Source organism: Hipposideros armiger, unplaced genomic scaffold, assembly GCF_001890085.2.
Source record: "Hipposideros armiger isolate ML-2016 unplaced genomic scaffold, ASM189008v1 scaffold_960, whole genome shotgun sequence".
Taxonomy (NCBI): Eukaryota; Metazoa; Chordata; class Mammalia; order Chiroptera; family Hipposideridae; genus Hipposideros; species Hipposideros armiger.
In genome coordinates this window covers 534,589-558,514 of record NW_017732310.1, presented here as the reverse complement: position 1 = coordinate 558,514, position 23,926 = coordinate 534,589, and the positions used below count along the sequence as shown (strand labels likewise).

Below are 23,926 nucleotides of genomic sequence, written 5' to 3'. Positions count from 1 at the left end.
GTGCTTTTGGGGAAGGGCTTGATGACGGCCGTTTGGTTGGGGTTCTCTTTCTTGTTGATGTGGATGGACAGGCGCTGCCACAGGTGCTGGCCCCGGCCGCTCCTCTCGTTCTGGGCCCACGTGACGGACTTCCCGTTGGAGCTGTTGGGAGAGAAGAGAGACACACGGGGCTTAGCGAGGTCCCTCCCGGGCGCGTCTCCCCAGTGGTGGGAGGCTAGGGGGCTCGGACTGGGCAGGACTTTCCTTGTTGTATCAGGAAATAAGGCATCAGAAGGACTCCATTGAAAGAGACCTGGGAAGTGGCTTTTGGTTTGAATTGAAGGCTGCTTTCGCATATCGGGCCTTCCGTTTATCGTTTTCATGAAAGTGTGTCAAAGGGGTCCTTAGTTAGGAGGAAGGAGTATTTATGGGATTCCGCAGCAGTTCCGAGCCCACCCGGGAGTGCGACAGCTGGTTATACTGCAACCATAGAAAAGGGGGCTTGCAGTATGGTGGTTGTGTCCAGACATTCCCGGTACAGGACGGTACAGGACGAAGGCTTTCTAAAGTTGGCGGCCTCTGAAAGGAAACGTTAGAACTAGGACCTCCACTCACCAACTCAAGTCATCAAAGGGGAGAGAAGGGATAAGAGTCAAAGGTTACTAGGAAGTACACAGTGGTTCCAGTTCAGTTTTTATTCTGCCTGCCAAAAGTTGGTGTGTTTAGGGATTTCTGTCTGAACTTTGACATGGAACATGGTTTTACTTACTCTGGCTTATCTGCTGGAAAATACAAATTCAGTAAACATGTAGGAATTTCTAATAAATTAGAACTTTTCTACTTCACAGAAATTTTCCTCACACATCTATTTTAGGACTAAGGCTTGAAATCACAATTCTGAGGGAGCATGTAGGATATTGCCTTTGGCACCTACCAAATTAGAGTCTTGATGAGTGTTGTCTGACAGACATGATTTCTAAAGGCCCCTCTCCCTCATCCCTTCTTGGTTCCATCCTGAGGTCTGAAAGCTGCTCTGATGAGGTTGCAATTGGTGTTTCAGCCTCAGTGACTCACAGCAAAAAATGTCACACTAGCCTCTTGAAGCTACAGACCCTCTGTTAGGAACCTCGTGTATGGTCAGAAGAGGATGTGGCCTGACCTTCAGGGGTGGCATATGGAGAGACTGGGGTTTGATTTCTCATCACGAAGGAATTTGAGATCTCTGTAACTATGGGCCTATTATGCCCAGATAGCTGTATTCTAGGCGCTGTGACCAACACATAGCCTTGGGCAGTCTGTGGACAAAAGGCTTTGTCCACCCAATCTTATCATCTCAGCAAGTGATTATTAAACTTAATTGTGCATAAGACTCATCTAGGGCATTTGTCAAATATCCCAGGCAGGATCCCAGGCAATTCTGGATTGGGTTTCAATGATTGATGCATTTTACAAGCACGCTCCACTCCTGCTCTCCAAAGTGATTCTGCAACAGGTATTTCACAAACTGAGAAACTCTAACAGGAAGCTGTCCTTTCTCCCTGGGTTCCCATTGCTCCCTTGGCCTCCTGCATGGAGGAGGCCTAGATAAGAGGGCTGACCTGTCTTTATCAGGCAGGGACTGAATTGTGTTTGGAGCCCCCTACCTTGGGTCTGACTGCAACTGCCAGATCTATTCTTCCTGAGACAGCCAACTCCCTTGATAACAGACCATGGTCTCTGCAGCCCCTGTAACAAAATGACTTCTACCTCTTTCCCCCACTGCTTCCCTTTTCTTCATCTGTCCATTTCCACTTTGTGGTTTTCCTTGCTCCACTTCTTCCTTTGAACTCTCATTCCATTTAATCTACAACCTGGAGTACCTCAAAATTCTGGAATATGAGATGTCCTTCACTCCCACCCCTCTTCTTGAAAAGGATAGGCAGATTATTTCCAGGTTTGGAGGTTGCTATGTCTCACCAGTAGCAGAAAGGGCTCTGCCAACCTGTTACCTTTCGTTTACAGGAGTTTCAGGGTTTGGTTTTTACGTTTTGTATTAGTCTGACCTGCCACCTTTTATGTTTTTAGTGCATTGCTTGACTTCTTCTCAGGTGTGCACTAGCTCCTGGAACATGACACAGAAGTAATGCGCCAGGTTATTTATGGGATTTGATTGGGAGTGTGGTTGCCAACAACCCCCTTTCTCTCCTACCAGCAGGATAAGAAACAATCATGTCGGGAGGGAAAATTAATCTTTCAGGTCTCCGAGGCCACTTTCAATACAAAACATGGGCTAGAAGCTAGAAGTATAACTGGATTTATTCTCCAAGTTTTACTCTAGGGAAGTTCTTGCTCCCGGCACAGAAAAGTTTTGATGGAACATAACTTTGGATATAAACAGTGGCAGTCTTTTGGGATCACATGCAGCCATGCCCAAAAATGTGATAGCAGATTGTAAAACCTTTGGATGAATGTGTGAGAAGGAAATGATCCTAACCAACAGATCTGCAGAAAATACTGACATCTTTTCCGGCCAGGCCTTTGCTCAGAGTCCATGGTCATGTGGGAGAAAGGCCACCAGACAATCTAAGTAACAATGGAAATAGACACAGGAGACACCAGAGAAATGGAATCCAAATCTGAGCACTTCACTTTTCATTTCTTAGGTAATAAAATATTTTTTTCCTCCAAAGTACAGTAAGTCCCTGACTTACGAACATTCGAGTTGCGAACTTTCACAGATATGAATGGACCTCGCATTATGAACATTCGTAGATGCGAACAAATTGCGCAAGTAGCTCACGTGTCTGCTCTTGTCAGTTCACTCCATGCAATCCCCTATATGCCAGTTGTTGTACTGCACTGTACCACCATTTTAAGGTAACTGTAAAAGTAAAAATAGTTTATTTACAGTATTTTTGTGTGTGTGTTTAGTTTTTTTATGCTTGACATTGTATATTTGTGTCAAAGGTGTATAAAACTCACTTTGTCAGACTTACGAACGAATCCGACTTATGAACGTTCTCCCGGAATAGAACTCATTCATAAATCGGAGACTTCCTGTAAATGGAAACCTTTTTATAAAAGCAACTTATGACATTAGTCTAATTACTAGTAGAATGTAGTTTCCATGAAGACAGGGAACTCATCTGTCTTGTTCATTGACACAGCAGAATCTTAATAAGCATTTGATGGACGAATAGGATCCTTAAGCTAACAGGGCCATGGTATGGTGTTCTGGAAAGAGCAGTGGACAAAGGATCCTAAAATCTGGGTTCTAATTCTGATCTCCAGCCTGGATGCTTGGAAAATAACAATCTCTTTAAGCCTTGGTAAAAAAAACAAAAACAAAAAACAAGACAGTGTATCATTTAGTGAAGGTTGTTTTGAGGATGTAGGTGAAAGGGTTTGGTAAGGAGAAGGTATGCAAGGATTAGTTTTTACATTCCTTGTGAATACTACATTCCAGAAAATAAAAACGATACTCAGTGCCATTTTGAGCTTTGGTTTGAAGAACAGAGAATTCAGTGCAAAGTAAAATATGTAAAGCCATAAATATTTTTGGTTGTTTCTCCTTAACCCGACCAACTGTAACAGAAATTGGAGTGCCATAGAGTTTGATCTGTGGCCTGTCTTTTCTCACCCTGAGTTGTATCCTTGTGCAATCACATCTACTCCACTAAATTCCACATTATTCCTTTCCCACATTTTGCTTCTTCCTGAAATACTGTTTCATTGTGCTCCGTCCTCTCTGCCTTTTCCTCCTTTTAGCCTAGTACTTCCTATCTTTTTTTTTTTCTTATGTGATCTTAATTGCCTTTTCTTGAGGGATGCCTTCCTGACCTCCACTCCTGACTAGGTTAGGTTCCCATAGTCCCTGCATTAAGGCACCTAATAACTCTTTGCTGGATGTGCTTCCTGTTGTTGGATGGAGTGTTATAAAGGCACAGGCAGAGGGTTCTTTGTTGTCTGTTATGTCCATAATACCCAGGGCATTGCCTAGAACATATTAATTAGGTGGTCAACAATATTTTGGGGTAAGTGATTGAATGGATAAATGGATTTCATTTTTAAAAATTTATACTGAATTATTTTTTTCTGTTAGAATTAAACTTTAAAAATAATTCGGTATTAATGAAATTCTCTTTTTGTCTTCTGGATATACCTATGTTTTATATAACTCACTGTACTGAATAGTCCTCAGTGTATACAGATAAAAGATATTTCATTAACTAAGTATGAAAGCACAGATCTTGATATTTACCATGAAAATCACAAAAGAAGTGTTTATCCCTTTTTTTATAATTCATATATATCTGTTGTAGTGAAACTTCTCAGTGATGAAAGCTTACTGAGGCAGTGTGGCAGTGGACCCAGAATGTGGGTCCACGATCTAGCCTGAGTGACCTTGGGCACATTGCTTACCACTTTTGAGCTTCTCTGCTTATTGGTGAAAAATGGAAAAATTAAACATCCCCTGCTCACCTCACATGATTTCTAGGAGGAACCCTAAGGGTGATACACATGAGGGCACTTTATTAAGCAAAGCACCTCTGCAAGGCATTATCTATCACAACAAACCTTCCATTAAACCAAGGTACAATGTTGTTTATTATTACTTAGGCTGAGAATGATTTTTTAAAGCATCAGGATTATACATACGTCTAAGAGGCCTGAGATAAGCAAAAGGAAAGCAAACTCTTCCTTACCTGTCTATATCACTTCACCTTTCCCACTGAGTATTCTGGACATTGGAAAAGGTGGAGGAATGAGGAATAGAGAGACAGAGGACAAATTGTTGGCTACATCTGTGAAGGAGGAGAAAATGGCCAAAACAACAATAACAAAAACACTAAAATAACTTTCTTGCTCTTTCCAGGCACCAATTAAGCTTTTTGCCAAATATTTAATATTATGTAATCTATTGTTTTCTTGTTTATGAAATTTGCTCATTGTTTCTGAAAAAACAAACATTTCAATAATTTTATTTGAGGGTTAGGGTTTTTGTTTTGTTTGTTTTATATTTTGGGTTTGCCACAATGACATTTTATACCTTTATTCTCACAAGTTATTCTCCTCCTTCTTCTTTTCTATGTGGGACACAAATAATTTATTCATTTTAAGCCACCTCTGAATGTCAGCTTCATGACCTCTCCCCATTTCTCTATCCATCTGCCCAAACCTGCAGGAATTAGAGCATTTTGCCATGACACACCATCATTAGGAAACAAATGTTAATACAGAGGGAGTTTGGCCATCAACAGTCTATGGACTTTAGAATTTTTCCATTTATTTTAAATGGCTGTTGATTGATCTGTGTGGTGTTTTCCTCAGAACTTGTTTAGGATTTTATTAATAGAATATAAGCAATTAAAATTCTGAGGGTTTCATTGAATAGGAAAAAACCAAAACAAAACTAGCCCTTTTCTCTCTTTTGTTACATGGCTTATTAGTAACTTCATAAGTTGCACAGTTTCAGGGCATCAGAATAATCAAATGTATTTTCTGAAAATTAACAAATTATTCTTATGAAAAAGTTATCTTAATTACTAAGCCTGTCATTGGTGATTTTGGGCTTGAGGGGTTGGCAAGAGAGAGGTATAGTATGATTTTGAGCTTCCTAATACAATCAATATTAAAACAAAAACAAAAAACCCCTTGTAACATCATTAGCAAATATGTCTTTGGAATGACATCAGAACATCATTAGGTCGCTAAGAGAATTTTATGAATTAAGAATATTATAAACAGAAATTTGCAATTGTAGTTCCATTTTCTGCTTACTTTACTCAGCTTTTTATCAATATTTTACCTTCACAAATTTGCTTTAAATTAAGAAGGGAAATACAGTTTTCAAAAGATACTGAAGAATTTAGTATTGTTTATATTCAGACATTCTAAATTAGGTGGAAAAATCTTTTTCTGAGCCTTGCTTAAAACCTGATGTCTTGATGTTGACAATTACACTGAGAAATACATCATAATATATAAGAATATGGCAGAATCATTTATATAAATTTCCCCAGTTACAGCATAAATGGATGTAGATAGCTATCTTACTGACAAAAACAATTTAAATGGCCATGATGATATATGCATTAGAGATGTATGTAGAGAGAAAAACACTCAAGTAAATGGGAATGAAGTCAAGGACAAAATTACCTAATACAGACACATAATCAAAACAATACCACCTTATATTTGCATAGTGCTTTATGAAGCACTTTTAGGAACACTCTGATTGTTGAAGGTAGATAGGATCACATCTTTATCCCCCTTTCAAAAATGAGAAAACTGAAGCTCAGTGAGATTAGGTGATTTGCCCAACATTACACAGTTAGAAAATGGCAAAGTGGGACTAATACCATATCATAATTTCAAATTCCATTTTCTATGACAGCACACTGTCTATATTTGCTTTTTGAAGCTAGAAGTTCTCCGTATTCCATGGAAGACTAACCTCAGATGCTACCTGGTGATGATATGTGTTTTTAAGTAGATAGTCATTTGATTTATAGTCTCTGTTACTCTGTGTCTCTATGCTTCTTAATCATATATATACTTTGCAGTCTCTAGGGAGCACCCTATATATCTCTCTTTAGTCATTAACTCAAATAGCACAGGTTGATCGAGCCCCTACATTTATCAAGTATAATGAATGGATGCCTTGATGATGAAGGCACTTGAAGCTTATAACCATATAAATTCATATTATATAGCCTTTTCAGCCTTTTTTTTTATGCTGTCATCTAATAAAAGACAATTGTCTTATATGTAGCACACTTAATTCCTACCCCAATAGTTCTCTCATTTCCTCTCTGACTTATTTGGAATACCAGTAAATGAAAATGGTATAATTGCAAGCATCACCTTAAATCTGCACCATTTTGAAAATTTTGATATTTCAACTAATATTGGTAACTGATGATATGTGATACCTTCACAAATGATTTTATTTATCCATGCTTTTTGATATTGTGGCTGAGAGTTACTGGTATAAAAGATTTCCCTCAAAGAGGGTAAAATTGAATCCAAGAGAGAAGATACATACCGAAGAAGGCTAACAACATGAGTTACTCACAGTATTGTCATAGAAAGAGGTTGTTTTTCTGTTTCCTAGGACCGTGAAATGAGGAAGCAGACGTGCAGGTTGGAAGGGTGCTAAGGGTGAGGAGAGTGAGGGATGGTGGAGCTTGGGAACAAGCAGTCAGCTCCTTGAGTTTCTGTAGGGTCCAGATTACACGGGATTCGAAACTTCAAGAGGAAACAACCATTTCCAGCAGGAGGGGAGGGAATGGCCAGGGTATGCTGCCTGCCTATAGGAGACAGACTGCACATAGGCCTTGAATAATTAGTAATTGTGGTAAAATACAAAAAGAGAGTGCTAGGCATTGGCTTCTAGGAAGAACAGCAATGACAGAAGTCCAGGAACCCATAAGGACGTTTCTAGAGATAAGCAGTAGTTCAGTTTGACTGTGTGGGGATGGAGTAAGATGTTAAAGGCATCAGAAGGTAGAGTTTGGACTATAAAAATTCTTTCTGACCACCCCTTACCTATAAGGATCTTCTTTCTTCTCCTTTCTTTTGCTATTTTAATAACTCAGATATAGATGTAATCTACTGGGTTGTTGGAAAAGTCATGACGTATTTTTTCTATGTTTTTCATTGCAAAAATGCATCATGACTTTTCCAACAACCCAATACATGCTTAATCAATAAATGAATGAATATATAAAGAAGTACTCATGGCTTCTTTTCTATGTTATTCTTCAACTGTAAATACTTTACGTTGTTATTTAATATTTTATATACATTTGATCTTCTTTCTTGAGTTCAACAAAAACAATTGACTGCAGGAACCATGCCTTCATCTCCTGGAAACCCTCACCCCAGTTTTATCTATTGACCTTATTCCTCGTCTGGCCCCAGTCCTGGTCCTACTTCAGGGAAATGTTATGGCCTAATTAATATTTATCTGTTATGTTACTTAGTCCTCTAGGCAGGCAATAAGGAACAAAGACGATTGACACAAGCAAAATAGTGGTGTTGGGGATAGACTTTAGAGCTCGTTTTCACAGTGCAGGGATACAGTGTTAAGATGCTGACGGATGTGATGAAAATGAGGATGGAAAGGAAGATACTGATAGAAAAACTATTGTGAAAGAAGACATTTGTCTTTGCCCATTAGGTTTTTCTTGTTGGTATTAGAGGAATTTAGAGAAAAGGCTGCTCACTGGGGAATAAGTTTCAAGGAAGGATTTGCAAATAAAGTGGAGCTTCATGAGGCCTTGAGGCCTAGGGAAGCTTAAAGTAACATGAACAAGCAAAATCCAATTCATATGTGCATTGCATATATGGCAAAGAAGCTAATTCCACATGCTTACTCTCATGAAACCCTTCCAACAGCCCTGTAAAATATATTTCCCCTTCTCTTTTAAGTAGCTGGGGAGGGAGCATGTTTCTGTGCTAATTCCCCCGGAGCAAGCACACTTCTTTCTAAGCACCTAGTCCTAATAAAATCCTTGTGGGAGGAGAAGCACTGGGCCCTATTTTAACTCCTCTTTGATTTCACGGTAATAGAGGGCCTTTTCAAAATGTTACATGTCCATTCAGGGTTATTAAAGTGCCTGATGGTTCTAGTACAGGTGCTACTTCCCCTAAGTTCTCATAAAGAGAAAGCATCTGACAACGGATGTAATGCAGGAGCGTGTGCCAAGCAGAGGCATTTTGTTGGGTCACCGCATAGCTTTCAGGGCTGGCCTAGTGGCTCAGTTGGTTAAGAGCTCGCTCAAGAGTTTCAGCTCTGAGCAACAGCGGTTCAATGCCTGGCCTGAGCTGAGCTGCCTCTGAGCTGCCAACAGGTGGCAGGATGGCTCAGCTAAAAAACAAACAAACAAAAGCCACATAGTTTTCAAATTTCAAATTGAACTATTTCTTATGATCCATAATTTGGTAATCTGGACTCGAACCTCAAAACTAAACTACACCTTATGCTGAGATTTAAGTTCTAGGCTTTAGTTGAGGTGCTTCAACTAAGATTAGAGGACTTTTTTTCTAAAACAGGAAATGATTTTTTCCCCGCTCAGGAATCACTATAAAGCTCAGATTACAATTAAGTAAGGAGACATCGAAAGAAGACACGGCTGTTTTGTGCCTGTTGGCTGGTATGTCCAGGAATACTTTGTGGAGGAATCCAGCTTGATTTAAACCATGATGAAAACATGGGGTTGGGACTGATGACAAAGGAGAAGGGAGTTTGGGGATGATCATAGCTCCCATTTGAATAGAAGTTACACTTCACAAGGTGTTCACCTGTATTATGATATTTGACCTTCACAACAGCTGTCTGACATAGCACTTACTAAATGGTATTTCTAATTGTTTATCTATAAGTCTGTTCCTGCACTAAACTTGGAACACTCCAAGGACAATGACTACAAACATCTCCTGTGCTCCTCATATGGTGCCTGGTGTGGAGTAGGTAGGCTGGGAGTGTTGGGGAAATGAAGTAAGGTCCATCACCTTGAATACTTGGAATGGACAGGTATTATTAACCTGTAGATGCAAAAACTGAGGCTTATGGAACTTAACTAAGTTGTACAAATCAAATAAAAGGCAGAACAGTGCCTGAGATCTGACCCTAAGTCCAGTCATTACCACCGTGCATTTTGTCTCTGTGCTCAGTGCTGAGGGGCACACGTGAACCAAGGAAATAACAAGACAGTCTCTTGTGGAGCGTCCAGGGAAATGGCACCACCCAAGGTTGTATCCATAAGACAACCTGATAATAAGTTCCAAAGCTCTGTATCGACACTGAGCTGAACATCACAGAAATGAATCCTGAAGGATGGTAGAATAAGAGGATATCACAGGATCTTTGCAATGGTTTCTGAAAAATGATTTCTGTTTAGACAAAAGACTCCTTTTGATCTTAATGAAAGCATCTCAGCTAAAGCATGTCGCACTCTAGCTATAGCTGGAACCAGGTTTTAAGGTCTCTTTGATTTCAGATTTTTCACTAAACCACTGTACTATGTAAGTTATTTAAGATCCCTGATCTTCATTTTCCTCATCTGTACCACAGAAAGGAAAAATACCTTGCTTATGATGTTTTTGGGAGAACCTAATGCATACCAGTAACATGTGGAGGGACTACTACACAGTCTGATGTATAGTAATTACAGTAATGGTAATAATTATTATTTTTATCTGTTTTAGGGACATCTCTAAATATAAGTCAGAACATTCATTTGAAATTGGCTTCTGGAAGGAATGACGAGGAGACGACCGGAGGTGTCCTAATCTGTCACCGAGCAGCTAGCTGGCCTCTTTTGTTCTGGAAAGGCAGAATTTTTCTCTTCTGTGGATTCTGAATTTTATATAATGGTGTGCATAGCCCTGTTTGAACACTCAGTTCATGTTTATTGTTATTTAGTTTCTATTACTCTTAATTTGATTTGCACTGGCATAAGCTGTAGAAATGATATCAAATGAGGAGTTAATCTGATGCATAAATTGTCCTGTGGAAGAGGGGTTCTATATTACACCGCATTATCTGCTTTTCTGACTTTGTTCCCAAATAAACTACAGATTTTCAGGGCATTAGTCATGTCTTGGTTATCCATTTATCTCCAGTGTCTTGTAAGTGCTTGGCTCATAGTAGATGCTTCATAGATGAACATTAAATGAAGAAAGAAATAATTGAATGAATGCAAGGCAAAACAGTTCTAACATAGACATCACATTTTGGGGTTACTTTTCAAATCGGAGTTGTTACTAATTCAATAATAACTATTGTGACATCACTGTTACCAGATTCTCTAAGGCTTTATTAAACATTCGCACTAAAAGCAGATGCTGCATCTACTAGGTGAAAATCAGTTACTCAACTGATTGGAGGTTAACACTTGACATGAATGATATCATGACATAACAACAGTAGAAATAACCCGGTGCTACTCTCCTTCCTTCTAGCACTGGTTGGGGACTGTAGATCTGTGGGTTTCATTTGACTAAGAGAGCTCTTTCTCAAAGATAGACTGGGGAGTCCAGAGTGTCTTTGCCTCTCCTTCATGGGGGACAACATGAGCACATCAAACACAGGCTCCAGCTAGCACTCCGTTGGGATACCCCTGTTGAGACAGGAGATCATAACATTCCCTGTTGAGGTTTCACTCCCGAGGGTGGACCATCTCGGTATGAACTCACAGCGGTGACAGGGTTTAGAGAATTTCCGGTTCCTAAAGCACCTCCCTGTTTAGGACTCTCTTTTACTTCTCCTGCAATCAGGAGGACTCTGCTCTGAAACACATTTTGACTGTCCACTGTGAACATATGAAAAGATAACAAGTGACGCTGTATTCAGGCAGAAGGAAACCAAAACTTCTCACATAAAGGGAAAAGAGCAATATAACATTTTAAGAAGCTCGAGTGTTATGGAGACATATGGTCTTTTCCTTTCCAAATATGGGGGTAGAAGTAGGAGGGAGAGGGAGGGAGTGTCTCTCTAAGGCCTTGCCAGTGTTATAGATGAGATGATAGTGTTCTGGCCGGATATGACTACACACATTACCAAGCTCCCCTCCCTGCCAGGCGACTTGACTCTGAAGAATCACCCCAGGCATGAATTCACAGGGTCCTGTCTATTCTAAACTTTCGTTATAGAAAAAAGGCACATGAGATGCAGGGCGACACTCCTGGTTTTCTGTGGTTGTTTGAGGTTCCTTAGCCCCTCTCTGGGATTCATTGCTCAGTAATGGCCACAGAACCAGCTCAGGTGTTTGCAGAATAAATATGAGGGTTGACTATAACTCTGGGAAGCAACTGGGGTGGGGTGGGGGAGAAGGTGAATAAGAAAGAAGGCCCTATCGGTTGATACTAAAAGTATTGGTAAAAGTCTCAAACAGTTATCCTATTCCTAGTCCTTCCATTCAATTCCAGAGTAACCAAATTGGGATGAACTACTCTAACCTCTTACTAGACATGGTTTACATTGCAGTTGTCCCCACCCTGATATCTTTTCTCTTACTATTCATTTTAAACTTATTTCTCCTGGATAAATGTCACTCTGTGTGTGTGTGTGTGTGTGTGTGTGTGTGTGTGTGTGTGTGTGTGTTGGCATAAACAAATATGAAATTGGAAAAAAAGATTTGAAGGCCTTAGACATTGTGGCCTCTCCTTTTGTATGTCTCCAGGCCTTTTCTCCTCCGTAATGGAAAGCTCTCTGAGAGCACTAAAGGACTCCTTCCCCTTCTCACACATTCTTTCCCTCCTATTGTCAGCTTTTATTTCATGTTAAATAAATGGGAAGGAAGAAGAAGTAGGAAGAGAAGACCATTTGTTTCCGAGTAACTATGCTTATCTGAGGGGCAGAGATGGTTACTCCAACAGAACTGTCTTTACTACAGCATGCTCTGTTCCCCTCTGCCCCTGAAGGACATATCCATGTAATAAGCCTTACTTGGCCTTGACTCGATATCTAAACAAGTGAGGAAACAAAAGCTACATGGTATCTTGCTGTTGTAGAGAAACTTGGACCATTCCCAGTGTAGACACATTGAAGGCCTACCTCTGTAGATCTAGACCTGACCCAAGGAAGTTTGGTCTGTTTGATCTGGGGTCCCCTTACCCTCTGTGTCCCACTGTCTCTTGTCTCCTTTTCCCCCATTCTCAATGAAGACAGTCTTGAGCAAATTTAATCACTGGGCTGATCAGATCCAAGAGTTCCAAGCATTGGTGAAACACTCCCAAGAGCACCACATGACAGAATTGAGACCTAATGTTTGCCATGAATAGCTCTGTCATCTCCTAAATGAATGGATTATTCCTAAATATAAGTTTATAGACTGGCTAAATCAGAATGACCTAGGGAACATGTAACACTACAGATTTCTAGACTGTACTGCCCAGGATTTTGCCTCAGTATGTTTGATAGGCAACAGAGTTTGCTAGGTTTGGGAACTCCAGTCCAATTATAGATAATTGCCTCAAATCAAAAGTCACCCTGGACAGAGCTCCAGCACGCATTTGATGCAGTCATTTTTACCTTGTTCAACCAACTCAGGCGCTGTTTGACTGATTTTGAAAAAAGGAATTATGAGACTTTGTCATATCTGGATGGAAGGAAACCAGTAGCCCCAGGAACAGTTTGTTGAGTTGCTCCCACAAAATAATTTATTGAGGCTTATCTTCCAGACACACTGAGATCCAGCGATAGCTGTATAATGGGGTCATGGGCATAAGGCCATCAGACACACCAATGTGCACACACGGACACATGCGGTTATTGCCTTTTCTGTGGGAGCCATGGACGAAGTTGGCCAAGTTCTGAGCCAGAGCTGCTATGAACGATTGCTCAGGCTGTATGCTCCACAGTTCCGGGCACCATTTTCACACACTGCAATGTGAATGGTACCCCAGAAGTTGTGTAATGCAGTGGTCCTTGGAGAAAGTTAGACATTATTTTGAAAATCAGAAAGAGCTCCCTACTGAGGAAGCAAATCCAGGGTTTGGAGAAGCAAATACAAAGTTCAACAGGGTTCAACAGGATTATATTCTTGCTATGCAGCTGCCTTTCAAGCTCTGTTCTCAGCACATGCGCACACAAATATACACTCTCTGCTTTCTGCACTTGCCCTGTTTTTAATCCAGGGTGATTTGCCAGAGCTTCCTTTCCACACCTCTGTACCACAGGTGGGTCAGGAAATGCCACAACAGATTAGAATTGGAGGGTTAGTTCATGGGGAGTGATGCCCCAACCTCTAGGACATTCTGGAACTGTTTACTGCCAATTGTGACAGTCTTTACCTCCAGAGCCCTTTTCTTGAAACCCAGTCCCATGCAATAAAGCACGATCATTTCATGCAACACAGCTCCATTGATGCTTCTAGTTCCAAATGCCCCAGTGTACTGGGCACAGCTCAGTTGGGAATGCCTGATTTGAAGGAACATGCATAGCGCAGCAGCAGGGGGTATTCACCACCAAAAACAGAGAACTAAAGGAGATGCAAAGCTAAGGTAGCTAGAGGAGGACTAGCTTTCCTGATTTTAGTTCACGAAAAGCCTCTTGCCTCTACAGTTCACTAGTTTGGCATGACATTTGCCCTTGGCTTTCAGGTGATGTTACACTCCAAGTAAGTCAGATTAATTTCCAGGCTTGTCTGGGATCAGAAGCTGGAGTCTTCCCTCCATTGCAGCCCTTCCCTCAAAACCTGTCCTAGGCTTTTGCATTTGTTTTCCTAAGTGATTGGATAATCCTGAAATGGGAATTTCCTCCAATCTCTTCCACTTTGCAAACTCCAGAAGCAATTGACCAATACGTCAAAATCCATAGGGGAGCTGACTGTGAGCTAAGGCTTGAGGCATGCAAAGCGTACAAACCCTGGGAAATAGCGGCATCTGGGACAGGAGGCTCCCATAACTTCACATGAGGATGGCATGGGTTTTACAAATCAAACACACACAGAGAGCCAGTGGTGGCCCCGGTTGGACACACTGTATGGGATGCACAGTTGAGGGAGGACCCAGACCAGGGAGCCACCTGTTCCTCTAGCTTGCGTACATTTAGTTCACACCACCTCAGGCCACTCACAGTTTGCTTACCTGCTCATTGTTGCTCTCCCACCATTCCCCATACTCCCTTTGGGGGTGAAACACTCTATTTCCGACTTGTGCTGGGCCAATCTCCTGTCTTTGTACCTGGTGAGCATGAACAAGGACAGGAGCAAACAGAAAGATGTGATTGTATGCTTAACTGGCCAGGCTGATGGAGAGCTGTGGCTGCAGAGGGTCACCCCCATGCCCAGACAGGGGCTCTTGCTTTTCACTGTAATGGCTGCCCTGCAATACTTTACTAGATGACTAGATGGTATATGGATAATATTGGGGACAGTAACATTTTGCTACTTCTTGGTTAAGCCACATGTGATTTACCCTTTTATATTGCTTATTAATTCGTGAATTCATCACATTTAATAGTCAATGGTAAAAGGAATGCAGTTCTTAGCATGTAAGAAAACAATGAATATCAATAAGTTAGTATTTATTTCGTGTTTGCCATGTGCCAGACATGGTGCTATGATGTTACCTAAAATTAACCCTGGCAACAACCCTGTGGCAGAGACTCTGTTAATATTATATCATTTTATTGAAGAAGCAGCCTAAGATTGTAAGGATGACGTAGATCAAGGATTTTGAGCACAGGGAGCCTAGATTTGAAATCCAGACTTGTAACCATTATAATGTGTTGCCTATCATTATCGGTTTTGTTTTTGTTTTTAAATCATTCCTGTCATTAACGAACCTTTATTGAGTGGTACTATGAAGTGCGATCAAAAGATATGGTGAATGTTTAAATTAAAAAAAAATTATTACAGTAAAAAGACATTGCCCTTAATCCCCCTCAAAATATTCCCCTTTGCTTCAAACACTCTTATCCCATCATCTTGCCACTTTCTGAAGCAGTTCTGGAAGTCCTCTTTTGTAAATGGTGAGTGTCTTTACTTCATCCTCCATCTTGACAATGCTCAGTGTCACACATCACTTCTGGTTTGGCAATTTCTGTCAAATAAAATATTACAGTGTGTCCTCATCCACCTTACTCACTGGATCTGGCACTGTGCGATTTCTGGCTCTTCCCCAAAGTCAAAATGACAATGAAAGGAAAATGTTTTGAATTGATTCAGACACTGAGGCAGCCACAAAAGCACAACTAAAGACACTCACGAAAGAGGACTTCCAGAACTGCTTCAGATAGTGGCAAGAATGATGGGATGACTGTGTTCGAAGTGAGGGGAATATTTTGAAGGGGATTAATGGCAATGTGCCTTTTACATATATTTTAAATTTAAACATTAACCATATTTTTTTATTACAACTTGTATGTTTGAATATCAGAGATTGAGGACACTAAAAGAGAAAAGATAGTCCTTGAATTTAAGAGATCTATATAACGATTAAGCTGAAGTTTGAGAGTCAGTAATGAGCTGCCTGCATTGTAGAGGGTGGCTCTAACAGCTTTTGCATCAGAATGGGCAATTCACCACACCTGGAAGGTACCAGATGTTTAATCTAAAATAACTTATGAGATTCCCAACATTAGTCTGCTATATGCATCAAGATGAGCCCTTATATTTGACTGACAGTTTTCAAAGCCAAAATGTTTTCACAGAAATAGTCTCTTTTTTATTCATCACTTTGAGTCTTTGGGGTAAAGAGGCACTGTTGTCCCCATTTTTCAAATGAGAAAAATGAGACTTCCTTAACTGACTTGACCAAAGTCAGAAGCCTCGTCAGTACAGAATAACTGCCAGTAGAGTTGCAGGGGTCCAAGACACTTAAAGTTTATTACCGTTTTCACTTGTAAAACTGGAGCCTGATATGATGCCCCTTCATCCACGTTCCTGGTATTTAACAGGCAGTGATAAAGTGAATTACTATCAGAAGGCTTGTTTACCCTTGATATAGTCACTTTTTCAAAAAGTTTCTTTTCCTGCTGTCTCGAATTAATATTAATGTAAAACAAAATGCAACAAAATTAAAATCATTATTAGTCCTGGGATAGAGACCTTCCTCTTGTTTTTTTTCTCTTCAGATCTATTAAAAGTATTTAGTATTTGAATGAAAATGGTTCATTAAATCAAGCCAAATGGATAGAATAGATTACCTTGTTCACCAGACATTATTTAAGTATCTATTAAATTCTAGACAATGGGCTTTATACTGGTGATATTGAGATAAATAATCCACAGGTTCTCCCTCATAGAGCTCACAGACTAGTTAGGGAGAGGAAGGGAAGGAGACAGCATGTACATAGTAACTTTAGGTCTAGACCGTAAAGAAGAGAGGAAATGAACTTAAACACTCAGTTAGAGGAGGGAAAGCATCAGACCACACCAGATTGAGCAGCCTTTATTTTACCAAAGAAAATACCTTAGGAGGGAATCTCTTGTGAAGTACCAATCATCGAACAGCATCCCACATGTCAATAGAAAATATTTGTGCTTATTGGTGAATAGGGTTGCACAATCAGAAAGTTGCTCTGTAGCTTCAATGAAAAGAACGTTAATATTAATAGAAGAATTACTGTGGTCATTTAAAGGGGTTCTTAAAGTATTTTTGAATGTCTTCTGTTAGGGTAATTGCCAGTTAACGTAAATCTTTCACATTAGCTAGGACATCTATGCTCTTTGTGCTCATAAGCTCTTCTTTTTCTATCTCATATACATATACATTCTGCCAAGCGACACTGATTATGAAATAGACCCCAAACAGCCTATGAAAAGCCAGCCACCTTTGGTAAAATCTTTTACAAAACAAACAAAACACTACAAAAATATAACTGCTAACTTATTCCAATAAAGCAAGAGGCACGTTAGACTTTTTTGGAACTTTCTAGTAGTTCTTGTATTCAAAGTAAGGTGAAAATGCCATTTTTAGTTCAGAAAGCTCGTCTTTGCTTTTGGATGGGACTATTCTTGCCTGTCTATAATTACAGCTTAATGATGTTCACCAGACACACTTTTATTCATTCACTTATTCATTATTCCATTCACCAATAATGTGCTGTTTCAAGTACCTCACAATGCTTTTATAGCCTCCACTACAGATGTACAGTTCTTTCTATGGGTTTATTTCAGAAATATAGAATTATCAATTTAAAATAGTTTAAGCTTTTCAGAATTTATAGCTTATAAACTATCAATTAAATTATTTCTTTTATATAATAAATTCAGGTATCTTTTAAGCACTTACTAACATATATATATATATACAGCAAACGTACACACACATCTGCACACACATACTTGTGAGGCACTGCTTTACAATATTAACTCACTTTTCAAATAAAGTGCTTAGTTTACTATAAAGATATCCAAGGTCACAATAGGAATAATGATAACAGAATATTAGATGTGCTGGGTTCTTTTCTGTATATTATCCTCAATTCTTAGAACTACCCTACCTAGTAGGTACTATCATCCTCATTCCAAAGGGACAGACATTGAGGAGCCATGTCAGTAAGCCCAAGCTCACACCGTTTATGAGTAGGAAATCTAAGATTAGAAATTTGGCCTCTCTGATTCTAAAGCTCATCTTACATTAAACTTCCCTCTAAGTAATAATGTCAATAACTTTAGAAACAAAACTATGAAAGTTTATTACTTACCATTTCTCTCCTTGTCCCCAATTTGCAAATGAGTAGTAGAGTTAACAAAGACAACCAATGAAGGATCTAGTATAGGACTTCAAATTTTGTTCCCTCATTTGGGTTCCTATATATCTTCTATATACACATATGTTTAATTTACATCATTCAAACCATTTACTGAATACTCCATGTGCAAGGCATTGTGACAAGGAGAATGTGGGAAAGTCTATTGATAAGTGCACAATATAGAGTGGGAGGATGAAATGTAAACAGATAATTTTTAAACAATGTAAGAAGTTTTATTATAGAAACAAATACAAGAAGGTCTACCTAACCCATACTAGAATGGCAGGGAAAATGTCAATGAGATATGGTGCCCAAGAAATCTTGAAAGATGAGTAGGAACCCCATGTGAAAAGATGGATAGGCAGGCAGAAGAAAATCAAGGGCAAACAAACACATGGAGAGGCTTAGCAGCATGGCATATATGGCAAACCCATGTTCAGTATTTTTTAATGGTAATCAAGCATAAAATAAGACAAGGTAAAATGGACAGCATGGGTGGAGACATATATAAAACATAACTTATGGATGAATTTATCTTGTAGGTTATGAGATTCCACGGTGATATCTTTAAGCTAAGAAAAAAATGTGGTCAGTTGACAGTTAGATAAATACTATGGACTTGAGGGAACAAAACTAGAGATAGAGCAACTCATACTATTGCAATAGTCCATGTGAGAGATGATGATATAATGCCTTAGGGTAGTGATGATATGGATAAAGAGTGGAGCACAGTTTCGAAAATGTGTGGGAGGATTTATTGGATCATGAGTGTAAGACAGAGGTGTGTGGAATGCTACTCCATTTACTGCCTTGAGTGGTGCACTTAACTAAGTTAAAAAACACAGGAGACGAAGTATATTTTGGGGTAGAAATAAAAAGCTTCATTTTGGAATATTGACTTTGAGATGCTGGTGGGATATCCAAGTGGATATATTCAGTAGACACGTGGTATAAGTATCTGGAGGTTAGGGAACTGTTATACACTGGGAAGCCATCAGCATACTGGTGGTTGCAAATACCGTGACAATGGCTGGAGTGCTTACAGAAAGCATGTAGAATATGGAGTCAGTGGAGGGAGGGGCTTGCAGACTTCATCATCCTACTTGTTCAAAAACTTTTTTTTTTTTAAAGATTTTTATTGGGGAATTGGGGGAAGGGGAACAGACAAGTTGCTGTCCTTCCGTTCCTCAGTCCAGCTATGGAGGACACCGCCTCACTGGCCCATGATGGCACCACCATTGCGCTCTTCCCTGGGGAGGCAGATCAGTTGCCGGCTTCTGGATGGCCTCTCTGGGCGGCTGCTGGCCACTCCCACTGGCTGCCGGACACACGGTAGCCCATGGCAACCCACTGCAGCAGGGACTGCAGCCTACGCCATCACCGGCAACTCACGGCAGCCCAGCTCCAGGTGGAGCAGCTGTTCAGCATCCCAGCTTTAGAGGGCAGTGTCACTGGCCCTCATATGTGGGATCTGAACCGGGGCCCTCTGGCGTCCCAAGCCAGCTCTTAACCAATGTGCCACTTGGCCGGCCCTGTTCAAAAACTTTTATAACACTTAATGTAAGGATTCTCTCAAAGCATTTACTGAGGACTTACTGTATGCCAGGTACTGATTTCAGGGTTCTCGAATCTGATAATTTATTTTTTACAGTCTCCAGACTTCTAGATTTGTGCTCCATAAAGTGTTGACACTTTGGTTTCTGGGCCATAATCTTGGCATGAAAACCTGTCACAATACTTTTAATAAATTTAATAATGATTTGTTCTGAAATTAGTTTTAGCTCTCTTCCATGAAGATTTTTGTTGTTCTATTTGTACCTCCTTTTTCCAGGGAGCTCTAGTTCCTCTTACTCAGTTCTGTAAGAGCTCATATTCATCCAGTGAACTTAAAAGGTGTGGGGGTAAGAATCACTCAGGATTGGATAGAAAATGTAATTTCTCCAAAATGATATGAATAAAAAATTCCACTTCTTCACTCCCTTTCCTCCTTCCCTACCAATACCAAATAAACATTGGATTACTGAAATTTCTATATAGGCTATGTGGCCCAATGGATAAATGAGTCCAGAATGAGATGAGAGACTAGAAGAAAATGAAGAATTCAAAGAAAAAAATGTGCACATTAGGTGAAACAGCAGGCATTGGGATGATGATGTCAGAAGCTGGAAGGAAAAGGGAGAGTTTTATGTTAGAAGTAAAGATTCCTTATATGAGGGAGATTCAGGTAATAACAAGTTTACCAGAGATAGGGTGGCTAAAAAGATGATTCTAATTGCATTAAATTCCATCACTAGAATTGAAAGATGAGAATGTAATGATGGTGTGCCCCTTATATGGGCAATAATGTAATCCAGAACTATAGCACAGCTTGAGATAGACAGAAATTCTTCACTAGGAAGTTTGCAGTAAATAGTAATTATAAAGAAAGTTGAAAGATGGAGGGATAACCAGATGTTAAGAACCTCCAAGGAAGCAGAGATTTCAGTGTTTCCATTTCTATGAGTGAGATGTGGGATCCGTTTAAAAACAGCATTGAGTTGCTGACCCTCAACCCTGTGCTTTGATGAATGTGTGATATGGAAGGATAATAAACCTACCTGAAAGGGCTACAGGGGAAGAGATGTCCTTAGGAGAGAACCAGGTTTTATTTAAAGAAAAGATGATAAATGGAGAGTTTGGTGAACAGTTGAAGATAAAGGAGGGTCTTTATCATCCATTAGGGGTTACAGACAAAGCCTTCAAATGGTTTGGAAGGGAAAATTCCAGTGGATGAAACAAAAGAACAAATAAGTGTAAGTGGAATTTCCCAACATGATACTATTTCTGAAATGCTGGGAAAATTCCATTGGTGAATTCTCTCACTTTCCCCTAATGTCAAAAACAAAGATTTTTCCATCCTCCATGAGTGAGGAGGCTAATGATGCAAATGCTGCTGTGAGTAGATATCCCACGGACTATTTGGAGGGATATTTCTCATAGATATTGCAGACCCTCCGAGAACATGGTTAGAGATGAGAGGAGGAAGACAGCATCGGTATCCTAATGGTCTCAATAGTGAAGGGAAAAAAGGGACAGAAAAGGAGAAAGCTGAAGGTACCAGAGGCACATTTCCCTGACTCCAAAATTTGGCAAGGGCTTGTCCTGCTTAAGGTTTTGTTCTTTCAGTAGATACAATCATCTTGAGATAGAACTTTCTTTCACCATCTTCTCTCCCATACTGACTCCTACTATGTACCTGACTCTACTCCTTGAAGGAGCATTGAGTTAAATTTTCTGAACTCTTCCAACAGCCAGCTCTTTTTCCATTCCCAAGCTAGGTATCGTTCAGTTCAGTGAAAACCACAGGGAGATATTTTCTCATCTGTGTAGAAACCATTGTATTCATATTTTACTTAATCTATCATTCTTTATTCAGAGAAAAAACCAACATGATTTCTCTTAGAAGTCAATGAAAGGGAGATGGAAAATGTTAGATATTTCATGTATGTTTGATGTGTAAATTTTAGTAATTCAATATGGAACAAATGCTAAAGGGGCAGGAGGGTAAGACTGGGCAGTAAGTGGGTAAGAGGATGTTCTTCAAGGAACTCTCTCATTTAAACCATCATTAATGCATCCCATTTACAAAGCAAATTTTTTTTTTTTTTTTTTTTAGCTGAGTCATCCTGCCACCTGTTGGCAGCTCAGAGGCAGCTCAGCTCGGGCCGGGCATCAAACCGCTGTTGCTCAGAGCTCAAACTCTTGAGCGAGCTCTTAACTAACTGAGCCACTCGGCCGACCCCCCTACAAAGCAAATTTAAATCTTCTTTTTCCTCAACTACTTGCTATTATTCAGAATGGAAGTATGGCATGAGCAGGGAAAAAATGGTATGGAAAGAAAAAGTGTCTTTATTGGCTAATAAAGTACAGAAAAAGTAAGTTACTAAATGAGGGACACTTGAAGCAGTTTTAGAATAAGCCACTCTGAATGTCATAGAAAACCCAATAAGGGATTTTTATACCAAAATTGCAGTCCAGAAGTCAGTTTCAAGGCGAAGATTGAATGTAAATCTGGATGACTAGAAAATTAAAAAAAAAAAATGATCAGAGCAAATAAACCTTGTGAATGAGTGCCTGGATGAATAAATGAATGAAATGGAAAGGTAACTTCTGGGGTTATCAAATCTCCAAAGGGGTTTGTTTTGTTTTGTTTTTAATAATAAGTGGAAAAGGATGCAACTTTGTAGACTTAGGCCAAGGGGCCAAGAAAGAGGGAAAAAAATTAAAGATGTTTGGGGAAAGGGAATAACAAATGTACAGAGTTTTCAGATACAATAATTCTATAATAAAAGGAGGAAAGAACACAACTTTTTACTTACCCTTTATAATTAAACAGTCAGTATATATTGCAGACTCCATCTTCAAAACATACCCAGAATCTGACCATTTCTTACCTCCTCCTCTATGTAGTCCCTTGGTCCAAGCTATCATCATCTCTTAACTTGAAAATTGTAATAGTTTCCTAAACTGGTCTCGCTCTGTCCTTACTAACACCCCCTTACTCCAATCCAACCCAATCCAGCCTTCACACAGCAACCAGAATAACCCTGTCAAAACAAAAATCTTGTTATATCACTTCTCTGCTCAAAATTCTCATTTATGTACCCAGCTCTGACTAAAATCCAAGTTTCATGGTTTTTAAAATCCTCCGCCATTTCGTAATTACATTATGATCCCATAACTTACTTTTTTCTCCCTTGCCCACTTTGTTTCAACCACACTGATCTTGTTGCCTGAAAAAACCGAGCATCCTCCCACCTTGGTGCCTTTGCTTTGTCCATTTCCTCTGTATTCAATGCAAAAATATCCTCCGAGTTTTATATATTTTCCCAAAGGTCACTTTTATAAATATAGCCTGCCAGGACCACCCTATTTAAAAATGCAGTTGTGATCCCACTCTTCCTGTCACCATTTCCTACTTTTAGCCAAGATAATTTGTATTTTACTTAATTGTTTTGTTTACTATAGTTTTTCCCCAATAGACTCTTCAAAAGAATATAAGCTCTATGAAGGCATGGATTTTGGACTGTTTCTTCACTGCTATCTTTTGAGTGCCTATGATGTTGCCAAGCTAATTACAGTGATACTATTTGTTTAATGAATGCATGCATGCATGAATGAATGACTAAAAGGAGAACCAAGTTATGGGGAAATTTTCAGGTGGGAAGGAGGAAAGATTAGCAAGTTCATGTCAAAGTCAAATGATGTATGTCTCTCGATAAAATTGGAGTGGAATGGGAGTAGAATGGGTGGAATTTGATGTTTGTAAAAGTATGAGTGGAAAACTGCGATCGTCACTTAGGAAGTTATGGAGTGAGCAATAGATACAGGGAAGGTGATTGGCAGGCAGTGAAATACTGAGGCCAGGAAGTTAGTATAAAAGATACTCATTTTTAACATAACAAGCTGTCTCATTCTTACCTTCAGGAGGTAGGTGTTGATTAGACTAATGACAATGTAACCCCATTTTGCTTATCAGTTTCAGCCAGTGATTATGAGAGAGGGTCTTCTGGAGAGTCCTAAGAACATTTTTTTTTTTTTTAGCTGAAAAACATGACCCCTTTTTGCTATGGACAGTTGTCAGGATGTGACACCTGACTATACTACAACCATCTTGCAGGAAAGAGAAAAGCTAAGCCAACATTCCAAAAAGTTGAAAAAAATGAAAAGAATGTAAGTTCTGGACAATGTTTCTGAACCAATGAATTAGACTCTTTA

The 23,926-nt window shown here is 39.6% G+C and overlaps 1 protein-coding gene across 1 annotated transcript in view; it reads right to left on the bottom strand.

Annotated features, from left to right (window-relative positions):
• Positions 1-23,926, bottom strand: part of GRM5 (glutamate metabotropic receptor 5) — a 506,006-nt gene that overhangs the window by 4,614 nt on the left and 477,466 nt on the right. The window contains 4 exon segments of the mRNA XM_019630869.1: positions 1-141; positions 14,557-14,652; positions 15,679-15,699; positions 21,371-21,386. The exon segment at positions 1-141 is cut by the window's left edge and continues 1 nt beyond it. Of these exon segments, the coding sequence (XP_019486414.1) occupies positions 1-141; positions 14,557-14,652; positions 15,679-15,699; positions 21,371-21,386 (274 nt within the window).